This window comes from Bos mutus, chromosome 3 (genome assembly GCF_027580195.1).
Source record: "Bos mutus isolate GX-2022 chromosome 3, NWIPB_WYAK_1.1, whole genome shotgun sequence".
NCBI lineage: Eukaryota > Metazoa > Chordata > Mammalia > Artiodactyla > Bovidae > Bos > Bos mutus.
The window spans coordinates 100,334,635-100,356,628 of record NC_091619.1 but is presented as its reverse complement, the minus strand read 5'-3'; the positions used below and the strand labels follow the sequence as shown (position 1 = coordinate 100,356,628).

Here is a 21,994-nt window from a genome sequence, read left to right as displayed (position 1 = left end):
CTACGGAATGAGGTTCGTGACATTGTACAGGAGACAGGGATCAAGACCATTCCCACAGAAAAGAAATGCAAAAAAGCAAAATAGCTGTCTGGGGAGGCTTTACAAATAGCTGTGAAAAGAAGAGAAGCGAAAAGCAAAGGAGAAAAGGAAAGGTATAAACATCTGAATGCAGAGTTCCAAAGAATAGCAAGAAGAGATAAGAAAGCCTTCTTCAGCGATCAATGCAAAGAAATAGAGGGAAACAACAGAATGGGAAAGACTAGAGATCTCTTCAAGAAAGTCAGAGATACCAAAGGAACATTTCATGCAAAGATGAGCTCGATAAAGGACAAAAATGGTATGGACCTAAAAGAAGCAGAAGATATTAAGAAGAGATGGCAAGAATACACAGAAGAACTGTACAAAAAAGATCTTCACGACTCAGATAATCACGATGGTGTGATCACTGACCTAGAGCCAGACATCCTGGAATGTGAAGTCAAGTGGGCCTTAGAAAGCATCACTATGAACAAAGCTAGTGGAGGTGATGGAATTCCAGTTAAGCTATTCCAAATCCTGAAAGATGATGCTGTGAAAGTGCTGCACTCAAGATGCCAGCAAATTTGGAAAACTCAGCAGTGGCCACAGGACTGGAAAAGGTCGGTTTTCATTCCAATCCCAAAGAAAGGCAATGCCAAAGAATGCTCAAACTACCACACAATTGCACTCATCTCACACGCTAGTAAAGTAATGCTCAAAATTCTCCAAGCCAGGCTTCAGCAATATGTGAACCGTGAACTTCCTGATGTTCAAGCTGGTTTTAGAAAAGGCAGAGGAACCAGAGATCAAATTGCCAACATCCGCTGGATCATCAAAAAAGCAAGAGAGTTCCAAAAAAACATCTATTTCTGCTTTATTGACTATGCCAAAGCCTTTGACTGTGTGGATCACAATAAACTGTGGAAAATTCTGAAAGAGATGGGAATACCAGACCACCTGATCTGCCTCTTGAGAAATCTGTATGCAGGTCAGGAAGCAACAGTTAGAACTGGACATGGAACAACAGACTGATTCCAAATAGGAAAAGGAGTTCGTCAAGGCTGTATATTGTCACCCTGTTTATTTAACTTCTATGCAGAGTACATCATGAGAAACGCTGGACTGGAAGAAACACAAGCTGGAATCAAGATTGCCAGGAGAAATATCAATAACCTCAGATATGCAGATGATACCACCATTATGGCAGAAAGTGAAGAGGAACTAAAAAGCCTCTTGATGAAAGTGAAAGTGGAGAGTGAAAAAGTTGGCTTAAAGCTCAATATTCAGAAAACGAAGATCATGGCATCCAGTCCCATCACTTCATGGGAAATAGATGGGGAAACAGTAGAAACAGTGTCAGACTTTATTTTTCTGGGCTCCAAAATCACTGCAGATGGTGACTGCAGCCATGAAATTAAAAGACGCTTACTCCTTGGAAGGAAAGTTATGACCAACCTAGATAGCATATTCAAAAGCAGAGATATTACTTTGCCAACAAAGGTCCGTCTAGTCAAGGCTATGGTTTTTCCAGTGGTCATGTATGGATGTGAGAGTTGAACTATAAAGAAAGCTGAGTGCTGAAGAATTGATGCTTTTGAACTGTGGTGCTGGAGAAGACTCTTGAGAGTCCCTTGGACTGCAAGGAGATCCAACTGGTCCATTCTGAAGGAGATCAGCCCTGGGATTTCTTTGGAAGGAATGATGCTAAAGCTGAAACTCCAGTACTTTGGCCACCTCATGTGAAGAGTTGACTCATTGGAAAAGACTCTGATGCTGGGAGGGATTGGGGGCAGGAGGAGAAGGGGACGCCAGAGGATGAGATGGCTGGATGGCATCACTGACTCGATGGACGTGAGTCTGAGTGAACTCCGGGAGTTGGTGATGGACAGGGAGGCCTGGCGTGCTGCGATTCATGGGGTCGCAAAGAGTCGGACACGACTGAGTGACTGATCTGATCTGATCTGAATGACTAATGATGTTGTGTCCAGGCTTTGTGAATCCATTGGGAGAGATGAGGGTGAAAGGGTGTGATGTCAACATTTCCTTCTGGTCTACTATCTGGCTTCTTGGGCCCCCATTTCCAGGTTATTCTTGAAGAGAATAAAGGTAATGTCTATGGCAGGTGGAAAGACAAGAGCAGACATTTGAGTTTCTTTTTTTGGCATTTTGAAATGATCTTAAGCTTCTTTAATAATGTGGTGAATCACATTAATAGGTTTTCTAATTTTAAACCCAGTATAAAATCAACTTGGTCATGATGTTTCCTTTAATAGATTGCTATACTCAATGTGCTAATATTTTAAATAGGATTTTCCCATCTGTGTTCATAGGACAGATCGGCCTCCAATATTCCTTTCTGTTATGCTCCATCACTGCTTTGGATATCAGGGTTTTATTAGCCACATAAAATGAGCTTGAGAGTGTTACTTATTTTTCCATTCTCTAAAAAGCTTGTAGAAGATTCGAATTAGATAATCCTTTGAAGTGTTTGTCAGAGCTTGTTTTATTGACTTGTAAGAATCTTTTGTATGTTATTCAGATTAAGTCTTTGATAATGTACATGATGAATATTTCCTTTTTTGTTTTTAATTTTATCTAAACATGTTTAATATAAAGACATTTTAAAAGTGTTACGAAGTCAAATTAAGACATCTTTTCATGGTTTTGTTTATTGCTCAGAAAAGTTTTCCTTACTATAAAACTGACTTTTTTTTCTGACTATCCAATTACTTCAAAAATTTTTGACTAATCTACCCTTTCCTCTGTGACCTTAAATTTAACATTTATCATAAACTAAATATATATGTCTTTATCATAGATTAAATGTGATTTCCCTGGTGATTCAGTGGTAAAGAATCCACCTGCCAATGCAGGAGGCACGGATTTGCACCCTGATCTGGGAAGACGCCACATGCCACAGAGCAACTAAGCCTGGAAACCACAGCTACTGAGGCCATGTGCTGCCGCTCCCGAGGCCTGCGCGCTGTAGAGCCTGTGCTCTGCAACAGGAGGAGCCACAGCAATGAGAAGCCCCTGCACCACAACGAAGAGAAGCTGCAGCTCGCTGCAACTGGAGAAGAGCCCACACAGCCAAAAATAAGTGAATAAAATTAGTGTTTAAAAACTGCATTCCAATTTTGATTGGGTTTGTGTGGAATTCATACACTAAGCTGACATCTTTGCAATGTTGAGTCTTCCTATTCAGGAATGTCAATATACGACTCTCCATTTATTCCCTGCTCCTTAATAGCTATATGAGACTGGCCGGAACCTCTGGTTCATGACTTGTGTCTAAGATTTCTCTTGATCAGCTCCTACTTGGAGCTTAGCCTTCCGCTGAATTGGTTCATTTTATAAGCCCAAGTATGGTAGATTGCATTTTCCAAAAATAGCTGCACCAATATATGTTCCATCTCCCATGCTGTTTTTTGTTTTGTTGGTTTTTTTGCTTAAACAACAGAAGTTTATTTTCTCACAGTTCTGGAGGTTGGTAATTCAAGGTCAAGGTGCTGGCAGGATTGGTTTCTCTTGAGACCTCTCCCTTCTCGTGTTGCAATGGCTGCCTCGTCACTGTGTCTTCACGTGGTCTTTTGCGCATGTGCATTCCTCATGTCTCTGCTTCTTCCTGCTGGTCTTGGAGGGTCTCCTGGGGAGGCTGCGGCTCTCTCTTGAGACATAAAAGCTGGTGGCAAGCATACCCAGGAGTACTCACCATAAGATCTTGCTTGGGCCCCCATGCTCTTGAAATGTGTCAGTGACACTCCATCAAGTGTGGGAATCCCTGTTCTTTCTCCTTGAAACTGGGCAAATCTTTGTAATTGCCTGGACCAAAAGAATTCAGTGAAGTTAACTCAGTGTGACTTCCAAAACTAGCTCCTGGGTGGCAGTTCTGCTATAGTCTGGTCCCACTATCTCTGAGCTGCTGTGTAAGAAGTTCAGATACACTGAAGCTGCCACGTGGGAGAGACCTTGTGGCAAGCCCACAAAGGGATCAAGGAGAGAGACACCCAAGAAATTCCACTTATTCCAGCCCGTTATTGAAGGATTCCCAGTACAGACACCAGACACGTGAGTGAAAAAGCCTTCTGGTGACTTCAGCTCCAGCCACCATCTGACTGCAACCTCATAACAGACCTCAAGTGAAAAACCAACCAACAGAGCCATTCCTGAATTTCCAAGCTGAGCAGTGGTTGTTTTAAGCCACTCAGTTTTCAGATGGTTTGCTATGCTGCAATAGACAATGAATACACTCATGTGTCCTGTTCAAAGATGAAGCTCATCCCCTTTCCATCTTTCCACATACAGGAAAAAAAACCATACTTACTCCCCAGAGACTTTCGTGTGTTCAGCCCACAAAGAGAGGAAGAAATGAACAACATGAAACCAACAACTTTGGACATCTTGTTACTTAGAAATCCTTTACATATAATTCCACGCACCCAGGCAGTGCCCACCAGCTCTCTCTCTCCTCCTCTCATCTTACTTCCTGCAAACTCCTAATTCTCCTTCACTCTGTAGGGTAGAGCAATTCAGTTCTCTCAAACCCTTTCTCCCAAACTCAGGGACAGTTTTCAAAGCGCAGGGCCCTTTGCCAACATGCCTAATGGAGTTGAACTTTCCCAGGTTCCAGAGAGTACTCTCCTTCACTATTTTAGCTGACCTGCTTGTGGTTGTCTTCCCCACACAACAGGACTGATACAGAGAGTCCTCAATAAATCATAATGAAAGCAGAAATGTAGCAAGCACCTACTATGTGCTGCTTGTTAGGTTAAATACTTCATATGCATCATCTCATTCAATCTTCACAAAACCCCATAAGATAGGGACTACTATTATCTCCTTTTAAAGAAGAGCAATCTGAGACTTACCAAGTGGCTCAGTGGTAAAGAATATGCCTGCTAATGCAGGAGACGCAAGTTTGATCCCTGGGTCAGAAAGATCCCCTGGAGAAGGAAATGGCAACCCACTCCAGTATTCTTGCCTAGAGAATCCCATGAACTGAGGGGTCTGGCAGGCTACAGTCTATGCGGCTGCGAAAGAGTCAGACACAACTTAGCAACTAAACAACAATGACAGCAAAGACTTCATATTTTAGGGCCTGTGGTCATACTTAGTGACAGAGTCAGACACCAAAGCGCTAAACCGACATTGCTTAAGTGAATGAAAGAGAAGGCAGAGACTGGAGAGAGGCTACTCTTGACAAGTAGGTTTTGGAAACTCTGGTAAATAAGGTGCGGGTTGTTTCTGTGAACATGAAGGAGATCACCTGGAGGTAGAGAAATGGTCAATCCTACAGACCCTGGTGCTTAAGGGAGCTGCAGAGAAGAAAAAGCAATAGAAGGAGAAGTGCTTGGGATTTGCCTGGTGTTCCAGTGGCTAAGACTCAGCACTCCCAATTCAGGGGACCTTGGTTCAATACCTGTTCAGGGAACTAGATTCCACATGATTCAATTAAAGATTCCACATGCTCCAGCAAAGATCAAAGATCTGGAGTATTGCAACTAAGACCCAGAGCAGCCAAACAAACAAAAAAAAAATTTTTTTTTTAAGAAGGATGAGTAAGTGGAAGGAGAAGGAGGAGGGTTGAATGGTGGACACCTGGGCAGTGAAGACTTCAAGGATAGAATGGCCAAGGCAGACCCAGGTGCCAACAGCTTCATGACTGGAGGAATAAAGAGCCTCACTGGTCTCCCAGCTGGGGTGGAAACACAGAGACGAGAGGGAGATGAGGAAGTTTAGAAATGGGGTGCAGACAGCTTGGCTAGTATTAGCAGTGAAGCCAGGGGGAGAAGGTGAAGGGGTGTTCATAGCATGGCTGACCCAGGAAGGGCCATTGTTGTTGCTGCTCAGTCGCTCAGTCTTGTCCAGCTCTTTGCTGACCGACCCCAGGGACTACAGCACACCCGGCTTCCCTGTCCTTCACTACTTCCCAGAGTTTGCCCAGACTCACGGCCATCAAGTGGATGATGCCATCCAAACATCTCATCCTCTGCGGTATGTTTTAACAGGGACGAGGCCTGATTGATCGTAGGTGGAGAGGAACGAGGTGGATGGAGAGCTGGGCAAAGCCTGCTACAAGGTCGGCAGAACCTGCGGTGTCCTCGGCCTGGGCCCTGGACCAGGGCACCCAGGCCCGGGCTCGCAGGCTGAAGTGGCTGAGGACAAGGCGCAAAGTGATGGGAGGCAGACTGCGGGTCGGGGAAACGGGCTGGGTCCCGGAGATCGGGCTGGACAGGCAACTCGGACGGCCCTCTTCCTCTTTATAGAGGAACGGAGCCATGGTCCCGGTCCCGCACCCTGGCCGCTCTTCGGATCACCCGGCCGAGGCCTCCGGGAAGCCGGGCGAGAGGATGGAGGGTGGGCGCTGGCGGCTGGACAGAGCGGGGCGGAGCTGGGCCGGGAACGCCAGCCTCCCTCCCCGGGTCCTCTCAGGTGACAGACCCCGCGGGCCCCCCGCCCCGCCCAGCCGCATATTCAGGAGGCCCGGCCCGCCGGGTCCGAGAGCAGCCGGAGCCGTCGCGCCAGGAGCTTCAGCCGTCGGTGCGTGCGTGGTGCCCGCATCAGTCCACCTCGAGCCCGACGCCCGCCATGGCCCCCGCGGCCGACCCCCGTAGCCTCCTGGTTCTCCTGCAGGTGCTGGGGCTCGCCCTGGCGCAGATCGTAAGTCCTGCAGCCACTCCCGCTCCGGGCTCCGGAATGCGGGATCTGGGTCCGGGGTTCCGGGTCCTGGGGTCTGGTGGAGTGTTCGGCTTGACCCCCACCCTCTATTGACACCCCCTCGCCTGAGGGGCAGCCGCTCACGTTCCTTCAGTAGGGGCACAAATGGGGTCGGGGGTGGAGATCTCGGCACCGTGAAAAGAGGTGGACGAGCCGGGGAGCCAGAGGGACCCTGTCCGGAGATGCTCGGCCCTGCCCGGGCCCGGCGGCGTGGAGCAGGAGCTGGCGCCGCGTCCTGGCAGCCTGGAGAGCCCAGGTGGCGGGGGAGACAATGGTGCCCATTCACGGAGCTCGGGATCCTCCGCCCCCGCCGCCTCCCAGGGGGCGCCGGCTCCAGCCAGACGCCGCTCCCGCTCGGCTGATGCTATCCGCCCGGCTAGCGCTCCCGCGCCTCACTTCCGAGGGCCGGCTCGGGGCAGGGGGGCCTCACGCGACGCGGGCGCGGAGGGGCCGGGCCGGGGCGCCGTCTGGGGCCTTGGGCGGTTCGCAGCTCGACCGTGGGGCGCCAACCTGGCACTTCTCGGTCTGGGGGTGGGGATGGGAGCGCGGGCACCTGGCAAACGCCGGACCCCTGCCTGGGTCTAGGATGGATCGCGTTAAGAGCGCCATCCAACTGAGGACGGAGGAGCGGTGCTGGGAGACGGATGCTCTCGGAAGGAGGAGAGAACAGGCTTGCCCTCCCTAGACACCCTCAACGGCCCCATCTTTCTGCACCTCCCCAACTTTCCTGTCGGGCTTTATCCTCACCAGGGGGAGAGGTAGAGGGGTACCTATCCATCTTCAATATCTGTCGTCCATCTAAAAATAATCCAAGCAACCGTTCATTGAGGATCAAGCATCTCTAGGTACCGTCTTCCTTAACCATCCGTTATTTGAGTCATCAGCAGCTCCTTCTATTTTCCACCCACGACGGCGCAGGGGCAGCGCGGTACAGTGGAAGGAGCTGGGCAAACCTAGGGCGGAATTCTAGCTCCACAGTTTACCTCCTGTGATCTTTCGGAGCCTGGTTCCTCACCTGCAAACTGGGGCTCGTTAGTCTCGGCTCAGAGTTCTGAACCAGTCAATAAGATAATATATGTAAAGGTCCACAGTGTGTTCTCAGTGAAGGGGAGTTCACGGCTCCTCAGGGGGGAGGTGCGCCCCTGGACGCCCAGTTCCCTGCAGTGTCTGAGGGCTGCCCGCTTTGTGTTTTCAGAGAGGTCTGCCAGGAGAGCCGGGGCCTCCGGGGCCCCCAGGGCCACCGGGAGTGCCTGGATCCGACGGAATCGACGTGAGTCTCTAACCCGGGACCGGGACCGGGAGAGGGGGGGCGGGGGGCGAGAGGCTGCGGACAAAGGGGAATTTTGTGTGCTCTGGGAGTGGAGGCAGGGGGTGGCGGCGGTGAGGTCGGTGCCTGGAGGTGCAGTGCCCCCAGTTGCCAGTAGGCAGCGCCGGCCTGCCCCACAAGGAGCCCGTTTGTTCTACAAAAACCTCAAACCAGCCTGGAGCGGCAGAGCCCGTTATAGCTGCTGGTGGACAAGGAGCTGCTGTTCGGTCTACCTGCCACAGCTCACAGCGATTCCTCATCCCCCGCCCCCTCCTCCCGTTTGGGGGTGGGAGACGCCTTAACTCCGCGCGCTGCCCCCTGGCACGTCTGGGTGCCTCTTCAGGGTAGCTTGGGAGGCTTGGCCAGACCGCTGTCCAGCGGGGGCCAGACTCCAGTCTCTTCCCTTTACATTTTTCTTCCCGATTTAGAAGCAGCTGGGCTCCTTCCCTGCTCTCCCCACCGTGGTGAGAGTTAAATACCTCATTCTGGATGCTCCCCCACGAGGTCAGCCCCATATTTACCCATCTCCACAGCTTTCTATTCAACTTGGTGCCCCCACCCTCCAAACACGGGCGCTGGGCCCCTGCCAGGCTCTCTGGCCGCCAGAGGCCCTGAAATGCCTGGAGGTCTCTCTGGGGCTGAATGTGATTCCACAGGCCACGTCTGTTCTCCATCGAGGATCCTTTGTCACAGGGGAAGGAGGTCCTTCCTGCCTTGGGGACAGATTGAAGCTGCCCCCTTGGTCCCTGCCCCTGCCGCATCTCATTCTCCTGACCCCAGTCTACCACTGCCCCCTTCGCTCACCTTCTCTTCGTGTTTTCCTAAAAGCCCCAAAGTTTCTTCTCACACTTGCTCAAATCCAAGAGGCACCGCTCTCCGAGGCAACCCATTCACAGATCTCATGACTGGCACCGTCCCAACACTGGCATGTCCAGAACTCACTTGCATATTGATGTCACTCTCTCCAGCCTGCATGGGGTTGGTCTCAATCCACCTATGGTTTTCTTGAAAGAAAGGGAGCTATTTTCCTAAAAAGCACGAGGTTTGAGAGGACCCAGGACAGAAAAGGAGAGGAGCATGTGGGCAGGTCAACCAGGGCTTGTGTGTGCCCATCTGGGGTTGCACAAGCCACGGTAAGCTTTCTCAACAACTTATATCTTGCAGGGTGACAAAGGGCCCCCTGGGAAAGCTGGCCCTCCGGTGAGTGCTTTTTCCCTTTGACCTTTGATGCTTCCAGGTCTTTCCTGCCTGTGGCTAATATTTGCTCCACCTCTGTTTTCAAGGGACCTAAGGGAGAGCCTGGCAAAGCAGGAACAGATGGGCCAGACGGGAAGCCCGGGATAGATGTGAGTACCTACCTGAGCGTCAGGTAGAGTAGGCTAGGGCTCCACCCCCTGACTTCCAAAACCCAGTTCTGGCATCTTCCCTGATCTGCTGTGCAGAGCATAATGGAGACTCTACAGCTGTGAGTTCCCCTTACCCTCATGTGGCTTCTGACCTCACACCCACACCAGGAGCACTGAATCAAGGGCAGATGGGCATCCAGAGGACTTAGCAGCAGTCAGAATTTAGCCTCACATTTCTGGCCTCCAAGTATTACACTTAATTCTCTGGGCAGAGCTGCCCTTTTGCATCCTCTCCTTTCCTCCCCTTTACCCTTCCCCACCCCACCCCCTTACAGCCCCAGGCACTACTCAAGAGAAGAACATCATTTGGTTGAGAGCATGCAGTTCCAGGGGTTCATGGGCTCAAGGTCACAGGCTCCTGGACACAGGCTCCAAGGTCACTGTCTCCTGGACACGGTTATTGGGAAGTCATCTGGTTGGGGAGACACTTGAGTCAGTCACTAAAAGATGGGAGGAAAAAGTGGCCCCCCATGAATGGCCTGCTGGCTCAAGAAGTGCCCATTAGGGCTGTGAGCAGCCACAGGGTCGCTCCAACTCATCCATACCCTGCAAAGATTACAAAGCATATTGCCTTACACATCGATTTTCATAACCACCCAGAGAAGCAAGCATTGATTATTAACCCATTTTGCAGATGAGAATACTGAGGCTCAGAATAAGCTGTCAAGGGCAGACATTAAGAAAATGGCTAATCCAGACCCATATCTATCTAGGTTTTCTAGATTCCTAGACTGGAGATGTGAGGTCTGGGCTAACAAATCTTTGGGCGTTGGGTTCTTACCTTTCAAAAGAGGATAATCATCAAGGGCTAGTGTGGGAACTGGAAGAAAGGAAAGTGAGGTGTTGATGCCCATAGGCCTTCATGCAGTGTGACGAAAGGCAGCCTGGGCCCAACCAGGAGAGACCTCTGGACCCACCCTGTCCTCCCATTGGTCAGGGAGCAGGTTTGCCCCTCACAGATGTATCTTCTTTTTCTTCTCCAGGGTCTAACTGGAGCCAAGGGGGAGCCCGGTCCTGCAGGGATCCCTGGAGTCAAGGCAAGTGGCCTGTTAGGGGTTCAGCATGGGCAATCTAGGTACCAGAGTTTAGGAGGGGCTGTGGCAGAGAGGAGCAGAAATGCAGGAGACCCCAGCCTCTGAGCCTCTCCTATTGCTTTTGCAGGGCCAGCCTGGGCTCCCAGGTCCCCCCGGCCTGCCGGTGAGTATAACCTGCAGTGGCTTTAAGGGACCCTTTGTAGGTCGGGGGATTTGTAAAAGGAGCCATGAACCTAATCTTTCCTTCTGTTTCAGGGCCCTGGCTTCGCCGGACCTCCTGTAAGTCCTCAGGGATGGGGCAGGGTCCCTGGGACTTTCAGAGGGGGAGAGTTGAGAAGGGCTTCCAGGGGACTGGCCAGCATGGGGAGGGGCCAGCATACTGTGATGGTGTCAGAAATGGGCCAACTTGTCAGAGAACCCTGGGCCTATCCACTGACTCTGAAATTCTCTGGTCCTTAAAGCCCTAATTTGTCCTAATTTGTCTGCTTCTTTGGGGCTGGTTACAAAGTGAAAGTGGGGAAAGGGGCTCTGGGCACCTGTTTCTATCTTTGTGGCAGGGCTGGGCTAACCCTCTGAGGCATTCTAGCCACTGATGTCTCTGTTCGTAGGGACCACCTGGACCTGTTGGCCTCCCTGGTGAGATTGGACTCACAGGCCCCAAGGTGAGCCCCAGCCACTCCTCTGCTCACTCTGTCTTGCCCTCTGCGTTCAAGCGCAAGCTGAGAACCTCTCCAGGAGTTCCTGGGCCTGCTTCTGGCCACCAGGAATCTCCTCCAGGTCTGGGGCAGCCAATGGCGGGGCGTCCTCTGCAGATCAGGCTTTGATCTCCCCAGATCTCAGGAGGGGACCTGGAGGGCAGGATGGACAGGGCAGTAGCGGGAACTGGAGCAGGGGGCAGAGGTGACCTAGCCAAGGCTGGACAAGGGTATGATTTGGGCCTTTCTTGCTTCCAGGGGGATCCTGGACCAGAGGGACCATCAGGGCCTCCGGGACCCCCTGGGAAACCGGTAAGTGTCCTCAGGCCTCCCACATGGCAGGGTGGGGCTGGGGAAGGACAAAGGTCTTCGGCACAAGACTGGGGAGAGGAGGGTTCGAGTCAGGTTCCATCTCCACACATCTTTTCTCAGGGCCGCCCTGGAACCATTCAGGGTCTGGAAGGCAGCGCGGATTTCCTGGTGAGAGGCAGGGCCTGGGGCGGGGCTAGTCCGGGGAAGGGGCGGGTCATCTTGAGAGGGGCGGGCAAGGAGACAGGTTCCTTCAGACGGTAGGGTCCCTGGAGACCCGGAGAGACTGCGCCGGAGAGGTGCAGCCAGGTGCGGGCGGAGGAGAGGTCTTGGGAAGCACTGCCCTGTTGGCCTGGGGCAGGCCAGTGACACAGAACCCTGCGGAATTTCTCTTCCAGTGTCCAACCAACTGTCCAGCGGGCGTGAAAGGGCCCCCAGGGCTGCAGGGCGTGAAGGTGAGCTTCTGGCCCAAGTCTCGGAGGGTGGAGCAGGGGAGGGGGGGACGGGACGTTACTCTAAGCTCTCTCCTTCCCCACAGGGGCATCCAGGCAGACGCGGGCTTCTGGGAGATTCCGGCCGCCAGGGGAAGCCGGTGAGTGCGAGGGCAGAGGGCCGTGGGAGAGTGTGTTTGGAGAGGGCCCTATTGGAGCCTCCTCGCGCATCCTTCTCCCTTCCCTTCAAATGTGGGGCTTCGGGGATGAAGCCTTGAACTGGGAGGCAGGAGGCCAAGGCGCTAAGTCAGTATGTCCCTGGGCAAGCTCCTTCCCTTGCTGTGCCCCCATTTCCCTATCTGTCATCCCTGGGACCCTATGCTTTCCAGGACGCCTTCCTGTCTGCTCTTGCTGAGAAGAGGATGTTGTCTTTGGTTGTCTGAATATTTGTCTGTCGATCTGCCTGCCTATCTGATCTCTCTTTCCTGGCCCTTAGGGTCCCAAGGGAGATGTGGGTGCCTCTGGAGAGCAAGGCATCCCTGGACCACCGGTAAGGAACACTTTCCCCGCCCCACCTCATCCCCCCAGGAGACCTTAGTGGAGTCATTCCCTTGTTCTGGCCTCTAACTGGCAGAAGAGATGCCTGTGTCCAGCTGGTGAGGCTCTGGATGAGGCTGGCTGTGAGACACTGGGGGACTGGAACCAAGGCTGCTGTCAGCCAAAAGGCTCAGCTGAGGCCCTGGTTCTGCCACTGTTCCTGGCGAGTCCCTAGCATCTCTGAGTCTCACTGACCATCTGTGACAGGGACTCTGTGCCTGCCTTAGGGAGACGTCTTGAAGACTGGGCTGGGGTTTAGGGAAGGTGTCACAACGTGGGCCTTCTAGTTGCCATCACTGTTATTCTTCTGTCTTGACAGGGTCCCCAGGGTGTCAGGGGCTACCCAGGCATGGCAGGACCCAAAGGAGAGACGGTGAGTGGGTCTGGGAGGGGGGGGTGTCCTGCAAGAAAGAGCTGCCGGGACTAGCCCTCTGGCCTCTGGGGTCCAGCCAAGACTGACCCACAATCTCCTCTCCCCAGGGCCCTCAGGGGTACAAAGGCATGGTGGGCTCCATCGGCGCAGCCGGGTCACCTGTGAGTCTGCTCCTACTCCCTGCCCCTACTTTCCTCCCCTGGACGCAGCTTCTGGGGCTGCAAAGGATGTGAGTTCCCTGAGCCCATGTAACTTGGATTTCTCTCTGTCCTTCCTACCAGGGTGAGGAAGGTCCACGGGGACCACCGGGCCGAGCTGGAGAGAAGGGTGATGTGGTGAGTCCTCAGTCATCCCTGTTGCAGTCAGGGCCCTGCGGGGGAGAACTGGGTGGACTCAGCTCCACCCAAGGCTCAAGTGGATACACTGAGGTGCACATGTGTGTCTGCGTGTGTGCACATGTAGACGCCCGTGCCCATGTGTTATTCTGTCTGTCTGTATATGTGGGTGGCTGATGTGAGGGGGGAACATCTGTGCCCGTAGCCCAGCTAGCCCAGCAGCTCCTTCCTCCAAGCCCCACCTACTGCTGGTCAACTTCAGGCTCAGGGAGAAGCTGTAGGATCCAGTCCCATAGTTACCAGGCCAGACAATGAAATTCCACCAAATCAGTCATGGGGCTAATGAGATTTGGCCCAGATCCCAGTTCTCTTAACGCTCTCCTTTTTAAAATTAATAAGAGTATTTCTTCTGAGCAATTTTGAGTTTACAGAAAAATTGAGCAGAACGTAAAGTTAGGGGTTTTTTTGTTATTGTTAGTTGTATTTTTTTTATTTATGCAAGTCTTTAAACATATGCAAAAGTAGGGAGAATAATATAGTGAGCCCTTATGTCCCTCTCTCCCCAAACTAATCTTTTGCCACACTCACTTTATCCATTCCCTTCTCTCTTTCTTTCCTTTGCTCTGATATTTTCAAGCAAATTCTTAACATTATGTCATATTACCCATTTCACTTCTCAATGTATCTCTTAAAAATAAGGTTCCGCACATAACCACAATATCGCTATCAATCACACAAGCAAAATTATCCAGTTATTCCTGAACAGCATCTAATCATCAGCTTGTGCTCAATTTTTCACAATGATTTCAACAATGTCTTTTCAGGGTTCTTGTTCAAATCAAGACCCAAACCAAGTCCACACATTGTCTTTGGTTGCTGGGTTTCTTCACATCAGTGTCACTCAGGGCCTTGGTGGGTCACCCTGGCTCCTCCCCTGTCCTGCTGCTACTCCTGCGCAGCCTGCTTGATGCCCACCTCTGCTCCCTCCATCTGGGTCCAGGGCAAAGTCACACAACTAGGACCCTCTCCACCAGCCCCTACCCAGCATGGCCTGTGCCATAGGGGCCCTGGGACTCGGAGGTCACTGTTCTCAGCAGTTCTCTGAATAGCCAGACTGGGATTCAGCCTCCTGAAGGCTGAATCTGAAGGTGGTCCTGAAGGTGGTCTGCTCTCTGTCTACTTTGCAGGGGAGCCAAGGAGTTCGAGGACCCCAGGGAATAACAGGCCCAAAGGGAGCAACCGTAAGTAGACAGAGGGCAGGGTCCAGGTGGGTCTCCAAGCCCCCAGAGGAGGAGGAGCCTGGGGTTCTAGACTGAACTCTGTTGCCAATGGGCTGGCTCTGTCACCTCGGGAAATGCCCTCTTTCTGCGCCTCAATTTTTTTCACCTGTAAATAGAGTGGTGATGTAGGAGGGGTCTTGAGACACTCATCACCCACACAAGCGAAGGACTGTCACCCATCCCCTGAAATCCCTTCCCACTTCCATTCCACTCCCCCAGTTAGCTGCTGGGGCTTCCCAAGCCAACCAGGCCCACTTCCCACCTGCACACTGCCCCCCACAGAGGGACATGGATGGGGGCCCTGACCCCAGGCATCCCCCCATTGTGACTCTCCCTTCAACTTTCCTGCTGAGCAGGGACCCCCAGGCATCGACGGCAAGGATGGGACCCCAGGCACGCCTGGAGTGAAGGTACGAGTGGGGACGGCCCCTGGGATGGGGGTGAGGGTCTGGGGTCCTCCCAGCTGAGGCTCTGAGCTCCACTGCACTGAGGCTGGAGGCCTCGGAGCCTGGGAGCCTCAGATGTGTCACCAACACATTCCTTCTCGCTTCGGGGCCTCAGCTTACCAGCCTGCACTTGGGTGGGGGCCATGGACCCCCCCAGGCTGGAGCTCTCATTTATGCCTCTGGTTCTGTCTCTTGCAGGGCAGTGCAGGACAGGCAGGGCGGCCGGGAAACCCAGGCCACCAGGGCCTAGCGGTGAGTACAGGGTGGAGCCGTGGGGGCCGCCACAGGGCAAGTCGCTTCTCCTCCACCAAGAGGCCAGGCACTCTGTGGCCCACTTCCCCAAAGTGGCGTGAGTGGCTGATGAGGTGGAAGTCACATACCCAGGACTTGTGCTCTGGACCTTGTCCCTGCTCAGCTCAGGCCTCCTCACCAACGCTGGCCTGGGTTAGGCCTCATCATTTGGACAGCTGCCCTAGCCTTCTCTTAGATTATACCAACCCTCCATGTTGGCTAAGTGGAATCTGACCGTTTCCCTGCTAAATACCTTCCATGGTGCTCCACCCTCCCTGTTCCCCAACTCCCCCAACCCGCCCCCACCACTGCCTCCAGGAAAATGTCATTCTGTCCAGTTATTCAGCAGAGTCACTGAGGTGCAGGAAGTGGCAGGGGAACATTTATGACCAGGATAGCTACACTCCTCATCCTCACAGCTCATCTTAGCATCCTAGGACCACCATAATCTGACCCGTCAGCCACTGCCCCTCTTCACCCTCTGCCTTCTCAACAGAGCTTTAGCTTTTCTACCGCCACACCTTCAGGCCTTTACCGGTCCCTCTTACTGGAATGCCCTTCCCATCTCTGAGTCTTCTCACAATTCAGGCCCACCTCCGCCCCCACCTTCTGGGAACCCCTATCCTTCCCTGCCAGGGATACTTAAGTTGAGGACTGCTAACACATCCACGTGCAGACTGTTCCTGTGTGCACTCGCGTGTGCTCCTCTTCTCCCCGTGGACCACAGGCCTTGGAAAGCAGGTCCTTCTGTCCCTATCTCCTGTCTCACCGGGGATTCGGGGCTAGCAGTCAAGTTCACGGCTGGGCCTTCTGCTCTTCAGCTCCCACAAGGCGAGAGAGGAATCTGGGAGACAAAATAGCAGATGCTCAGGGCTCCCTGCTGCCAGGGGAGAAACTGACATCAGCTTCCTTCTACAGGGTGTGCCTGGTATGCCTGGGACAAAAGGAGGCCCTGGAGACAAGGTAAGGAGACCCTAGCCTGGGGGCAGAGAGTAGGCTTCATCTGAGCAAGGGAGCCTGAGGGCAGGGGCCAGGGCCATGGCTTAAAGACTGCAAGGCCCAGGCCTTCTCAGGCTGAGACCGGGCCTAAACACAGGTTCACTGGGGCTAATCACCTCCCTCCTGTTGCCTCCCTCCCACCTCTCATCCTGGCTAGAGAACAGGATGGCATGGCTGCAAGTCAGTGGAGTCCAGAGGACCTAAGAACCCGCTCCGCTTCCAACTCATTTGGTTCCAGAGTCTGTTTAGGGTTCACCCGGCTTCTCCAAGGCCAAGGGCCTGACTAGGCTACACAGACTGACCTTAGAACTCTTTCCCTACAGGGTGAGCCGGGCCGGCAGGGCTTCCCTGGAGTCTCTGGTCCCCCCGGGAAGGAGGTAAGTGCCCCCTCCTCTGACTCAAGGGCTCTTCTTGCTTTGCTTCCTCCCCATCCCTCCCTCCAGGCCTGAGGACTCTGCTTTTAGCATGTGGGGCCAGAGTGAGACTCTGCGGTGGAGCCCTAGCTTCAGAGTGCCCTCGGGCCCAGTCAGGACTCTGCCGCTGACCCAGGAAAGCTCTCCTCTCTCTCCGCCCCTGTTTCCCTACAGTGCAGAGAGGATGGGGTGCTTCTGTCCTGGGGTATGACCTCTCCAGATGACTGGGGCTGACAATCCAGCAGGCAGAGTCATTTACTCATTGCATAAAGGAAAGAAAAGAAAGAAAGTGAAGTCACTCAGTCATGTCCAACTCTTTGCGACCCCATGGACTGTAGCCTACCACGCTCTCCGTCCATGGGATTTTCCAGGCAAGAGTACTGGAGTGGGTTGCCATTTCCTTCTCCATCACTCATTGCACAAACATTCACCAAATATCTGCAACCCACTAGACACTGAGATAGACAGTCTCCTATTTACATAGAGCTTACGGATTTGTGAGAAAGACATTGAATTAAATAAAGACTCCGAATGTATTGGGTCTTATGAAGGAAAAGGACAGGGACCCAAAGAAAGAAGGTGAAGGAAGTCTTCCCTGATGAAGCAAATTAGCTGAGCCCCAGGAGTGGGTAGGGGTTGGTCAGGTGTGGAAAGAAGGGATCCTCCAGGCTACTGCTCACCTCCGAATTTCTCTGTCCCCCAGGGAGAGCCAGGGCCTCGAGGAGAAATCGGTCCCCAGGGCATCATGGGGCAGAAGGTAAGTGCCTGGCACAGTGGTCCCTCCCTGGGGGCCTCTGCAGCAGCTGGCACTGCTGGACGCAGGATCTTGGTCCGCTCAAGGCTCCATCGTGAGGCCTCCCAGCCAGGACCTCAGTTTGCTGGTCTGTGAAGTGGAGCCAAGGACCTCCATGGTGGTGACAGCAGGAATAGAGGGCGCTCTGACCATGCAGGGTCTGGGATCTGGCAGGGAGAGGCTGCCCCGCTGATGGCTGGGATGTGACCTTCACTTTCCATTTCAGGGTGACCACGGTGAGAGGGGGCCAGTGGGGCAGCCAGGCCCTCAAGGTCGGCAGGTAAGTACAGAGCAGCTGAGATGGGCTCTGGGAGTATGTCTGGGCACCTTGTCTGACTTATTCCTCTGGTTTCTTTTCTCCTCAGGGCCCCAAAGGGGAACAGGGTCCTCCCGGAATTCCAGGGCCCCAAGGCTTGCCAGGCATCAAGGGAGACAAGGTACTAACTGGGACTGAAAAATACAAGGGAAAGAGGCCTTCAGATGCTGAGGGAGGGGTCAAATCCACCTGAAAAAATGACCCCCTGCCGGTCCCCAGGAGCCCTGGGGAGCGAGGTGGAGCTTCAGAGGGGGCTGTGGCTGGGAGCCTGGATTGGGGGGACCTGTGGGCCCAGCCTGCCCTAGATCGGAGCTCACCAGGCTCTGGACTCCCCAATTTCAACAGGGTTCCCCAGGGAAGACCGGGCCCCGCGGTGGAGTGGTGAGTGCCAGAAACCCACCTTCCCCCCCAAACCCCTTCACCCCCACCAATCAGGGCATCCCTCGCATCGCATCGGGATGGGGGAGCGGGAGTGTCACAGGCCAGTGCAGCCCCCGCACCTACGCCATGCGGGGCCACCGCGATCTGACCCTGTCTCAATCTGCAGGGCGACCCGGGCGTGGCTGGCCTCCCAGGAGAGAAAGGCGAGAAGGTGAGCGGGCTGCGCGGGGTGGAGGAGGGGAGCAGCGGGCGGGCCCGGGTACCCCACCGCCTCGGGACAGCACCTCCTTGTGCCTACAGGGCGAGTCAGGCGAGCCAGGCCCCAAGGGACAGGTGAGTCCTGTAGCTGTGACGCCACCTTTCCCCGCTTCTGCCGCCCCCCCACCCCCACCCCCATTGCCTCAGCGCCGCTGGGGACTAGGACCGTGACTCCCCCAGCTTCCCTGCCCCCAACCCCATCCTTCCCCTACTCCTGCATAACCCCCAACCCCCACCCCTGCGCGTTTGTCTCCTGATTCCCGCTGGGAACCCAACCCGCCCCGCAGCAAGGAGTCCGCGGAGAACCTGGCTACCCCGGCCCCAGCGGAGATGCGGGCGCCCCGGGGGTGCAGGGCTACCCGGGGCCTCCGGGCCCTCGAGGACTGGTTGGAGACCGAGGCTTGCCCGGACAGCCCGGGAGGCAGGGCGTGGCGGTGAGTTGGCCTCCAGGGGAGGAGGAGTCTCTTAGGGAACGAGCCTCTTTGGGTTGCTTGCTGCTTATCCCCTCAAAGGCTGGGAGTTCCTTCCCTGAGGCTGGTACCAAGCCCCGAGATCAGAGAGGATGGGAGTGGGTGCTGGAGGGATTTCAGTCAGATGCTGAAAATACCTCGGGTAAGAAAATGGGAACAGGAAGGGGTCATAGCACCAGAGCAGTCAGACCTGGCAGCCGGGGGCTTCTTCCTGAAAGACCTCCTCTGCTTTCAGGGCCGAGATGCTAGTGACCAGCACATCGAGGATGTGGTGCTGAAGATGCTGCAAGGTGAGGGGGCACCAACTCCTCCTTCTCACCTCCAGGGCATCGCCACCCTTCAGAAGACTCTCCATGTGGCCTTGTGGGAGAGTCACGAGCCGTGGGTGGCCATTTCAGCTCTGCCTCCAAGGGGTTGGGGACCCTACCTATGTCCTCACCCACTCAGGACCTTTGATGTCTGCAGAACAGCCTGAGGAAGGGGGAGGTTGACCCCTGGCTGTTCTGTCTGCACACCTCATGGCCAGAGGCCAGGATGCTCTGCCTTCCCAGTTTTTCTGAGCCACACCCATCTTACAGACTTCTCTGTCTCATCCCTCTCTCCAGAGCAATTGGCAGAAATGGCTGTGAGTGCCAAGCGGGAGGCCCTGGGTGCGACTGGGATGATGGGTCCCCCAGGACCCCCTGGGCCTCCTGGGTACCCAGGCAAACAGGGACCCCATGGGCACCCTGGCCCTCGGGGTGTTCCTGGCATCGTGGGAGCCGTGGGTCAGATTGGCAACACTGGGCCCAAGGGTAAGTGCTATTCTATGGTGGCCAAGAGATGGCGATTTGGCCAAGACCAGCCACCTGGGGTCTCAGTTATGCCGGCTGATGGCTCAGCCTCCTGTTTTCTATCTTTCATCATTCCCCTTTCTAGGATGAGGTATACAGTTCTCACCCATGGCTCTCCCATGTCACTCCTGGGCTTGCTTTCTCAGTAGCAAATTGATAGAAACAAATGTACTAATTTATAGCCTGGGTTTTTTTTTGGGGGGGGGGATGTTGTTTCGATTTTAAATTGACTTAGTGATACTCCATAAACATCCCTCCATGTCTCTAGAAATGGGGAGGCAGATGAACAAAACAGTAAAGAAGGCAAGCTCGAGTCAGAGCAGGTGTGAGTCCAGACTCTCTCACTTTCTCATTGTGGCTCTTGGACAAGTTACCCATTAATATTCCTGGGTCTTAGATTTATCATCTGTGAAATGGAGATATTTATAGCAACAATCCCATAGTTGCCAGGAGGATTACATTTAGAGGTAATTTACATGGAGTTGGTATATACTAAATGCCGACTGTTGACATTATCAGACACTTTCCTGTAATGAACTTTATCAGCTTTATAGTTTTCCATCCATTGGACTTGCCTTTGTTTAATCAGTTCTGCAGTCATTTCCAACTGTCTGAAATAATTGTTGTGTGTGAAATAGAAATTAAATAGCAAGCAAAGAAGAAAAAAAAATTTTCCTATTCTGAAAAATTAAGGCTCGGTTCTTTCTCTGCAGGAAAACGTGGAGAGAAGGGTGATCAGGGAGAAGTTGGCCGTGGGCACCCCGGGATGCCTGGGCCCCCGGGGATCCCAGGTAAGACCCTGGCCCTGCCCAGTAGCAGTCCTGTCCCTCAGTCCTGGGATTAATGACCTGAGACAACTGGATCTCTTCCATGGAGGCCTCCCTCATGCTCTCACAACATGAGGCCAACTCAGTTCCACGCATCCCATTTTTGCATCCCTTTGGAGCAGCCGGGAGCCTCTGGGTCAGGTCTGGCTGGGAACTGGACAGCTGGGATTCTGAGGACTTCCTGGGCTACACAAAAATCTGCTTCACGGAGGGAAGGGAAGGGGCCTTTATTCCCCCGACTCACTGACTGGGAGTAATGCACCATGAGACATGACTCTTTTAGAACCGTGTCTGAGGCAGAGTCCCTTCTTTCTATGGTGTCCTTGACTTCAGTTTCCCTGAGAGACTGAGGAATTCGAAGGCCAAGATAGGAGGAGGCCTTGATGTCTTGACCTTTTCCCTTCCATAGGACTGCCTGGCCGGCCTGGTCAGGCAATCAACGGCAAAGATGGAGATCGAGGGGCTCCAGGGGCCCCAGGAGAGGCAGGTCGACCTGGCCTGCCAGGCCCCATTGGGCTGCCAGGCTTCTGTGAACCTGCGGCCTGCCTTGGAGCCTCAGCCTATGCCTCTGGACGCCTCACGGAGCCTGGATCCATCAAGGGGCCATGAGCATCAGGCCAAGACAGAGCCCAGTGGGCATCCTGGGGGGGAAAGGACTCAGGCCCCTCTGGGTGGACATGCACCCCATGCCTCAGTCCAGGAAACTAGCTTTTCCAGGACCTTCCATCTGGGATCCAGGAGTCCTGAGGAAAAGGAAATTCTAAAACATGGGGGAAGGGAAGGGAGGGCATCAGATGAAAAGGTGAGGCCAACAGGGCACATGGCACTGGAGAGTCCACGGTCCAGAGAGGATGGGGTGGCCTTCGTTCCTGGAGCACTGCTCGGATGTCATCAAAACAAATGTGTCCTTAATCTGCATCATCCTCCACTGGCCATCTTGTCCTTGGGGCAAGTGGACCGAAGCCTTTGCTAGTTCCTGATCCCGTTTTTGCCCCCAGGCTTACTGGGTGACGGCCCGGAGGGGACCATCCCTAAGCCAGTCCTCTGCTTCCTACCTGCCTTCCTCCCATCTGAGTATTTAAACACCCATCTCCCTTCCCTTCCTGGCATCACCCTTTCCCACCAAACCCTAGATCCACCCAGGCCTTTCTGTAAATAAAAACCCTCAACTTGGGTACAAGCCAAGATGTGAGTGCTGAGCTTAATTTTTCGTAGGTTAGGGGTGGGCCCCCACGACCTGAGCAGGATGGTCAGGGGTTCTAGAAGGGGGAGGGTGGAAGGTGGGGTGCTTTCCTCTGGGCACATCCTGAACTGAGAGGGTGGCCTGGCCTATTTTAGGAACACCTGTGGGAAACACTGCAGGTAGAGTCAGGATGGTGACCTGCTATCTCGCTGTGGGCAGATCCCTTCCCAGCCTTTGTACAGCTGGGCAAGGACCCAGGTTGCCTCGTTTATCCTGTAGAGAG

General features: G+C 53.8%; 1 protein-coding gene across 1 annotated transcript; it reads left to right on the top strand.

The window, feature by feature from the left end:
• Positions 1 to 6,531: 6,531 nt before the first annotated feature.
• On the top strand, positions 6,532 to 21,650 carry COL9A2 (collagen type IX alpha 2 chain). Its single transcript, XM_070368205.1, has 32 exons — positions 6,532 to 6,678; positions 7,931 to 8,005; positions 9,206 to 9,241; positions 9,325 to 9,387; positions 10,431 to 10,484; positions 10,609 to 10,644; positions 10,737 to 10,760; positions 11,090 to 11,143; positions 11,435 to 11,488; positions 11,609 to 11,656; positions 11,884 to 11,940; positions 12,024 to 12,077; positions 12,413 to 12,466; positions 12,833 to 12,886; positions 12,994 to 13,047; positions 13,168 to 13,221; positions 14,409 to 14,462; positions 14,858 to 14,911; positions 15,146 to 15,199; positions 16,157 to 16,201; positions 16,561 to 16,614; positions 17,354 to 17,407; positions 17,670 to 17,723; positions 17,809 to 17,880; positions 18,105 to 18,140; positions 18,307 to 18,351; positions 18,441 to 18,473; positions 18,686 to 18,832; positions 19,104 to 19,158; positions 19,474 to 19,662; positions 20,415 to 20,492; positions 20,938 to 21,650. Exons 1-32 carry the CDS (start codon positions 6,607 to 6,609, stop codon positions 21,135 to 21,137), a joined length of 2,067 nt encoding a protein of 688 aa, XP_070224306.1. The 5' UTR covers positions 6,532 to 6,606; the 3' UTR covers positions 21,138 to 21,650.
• Positions 21,651 to 21,994: the final 344 nt, after the last annotated feature.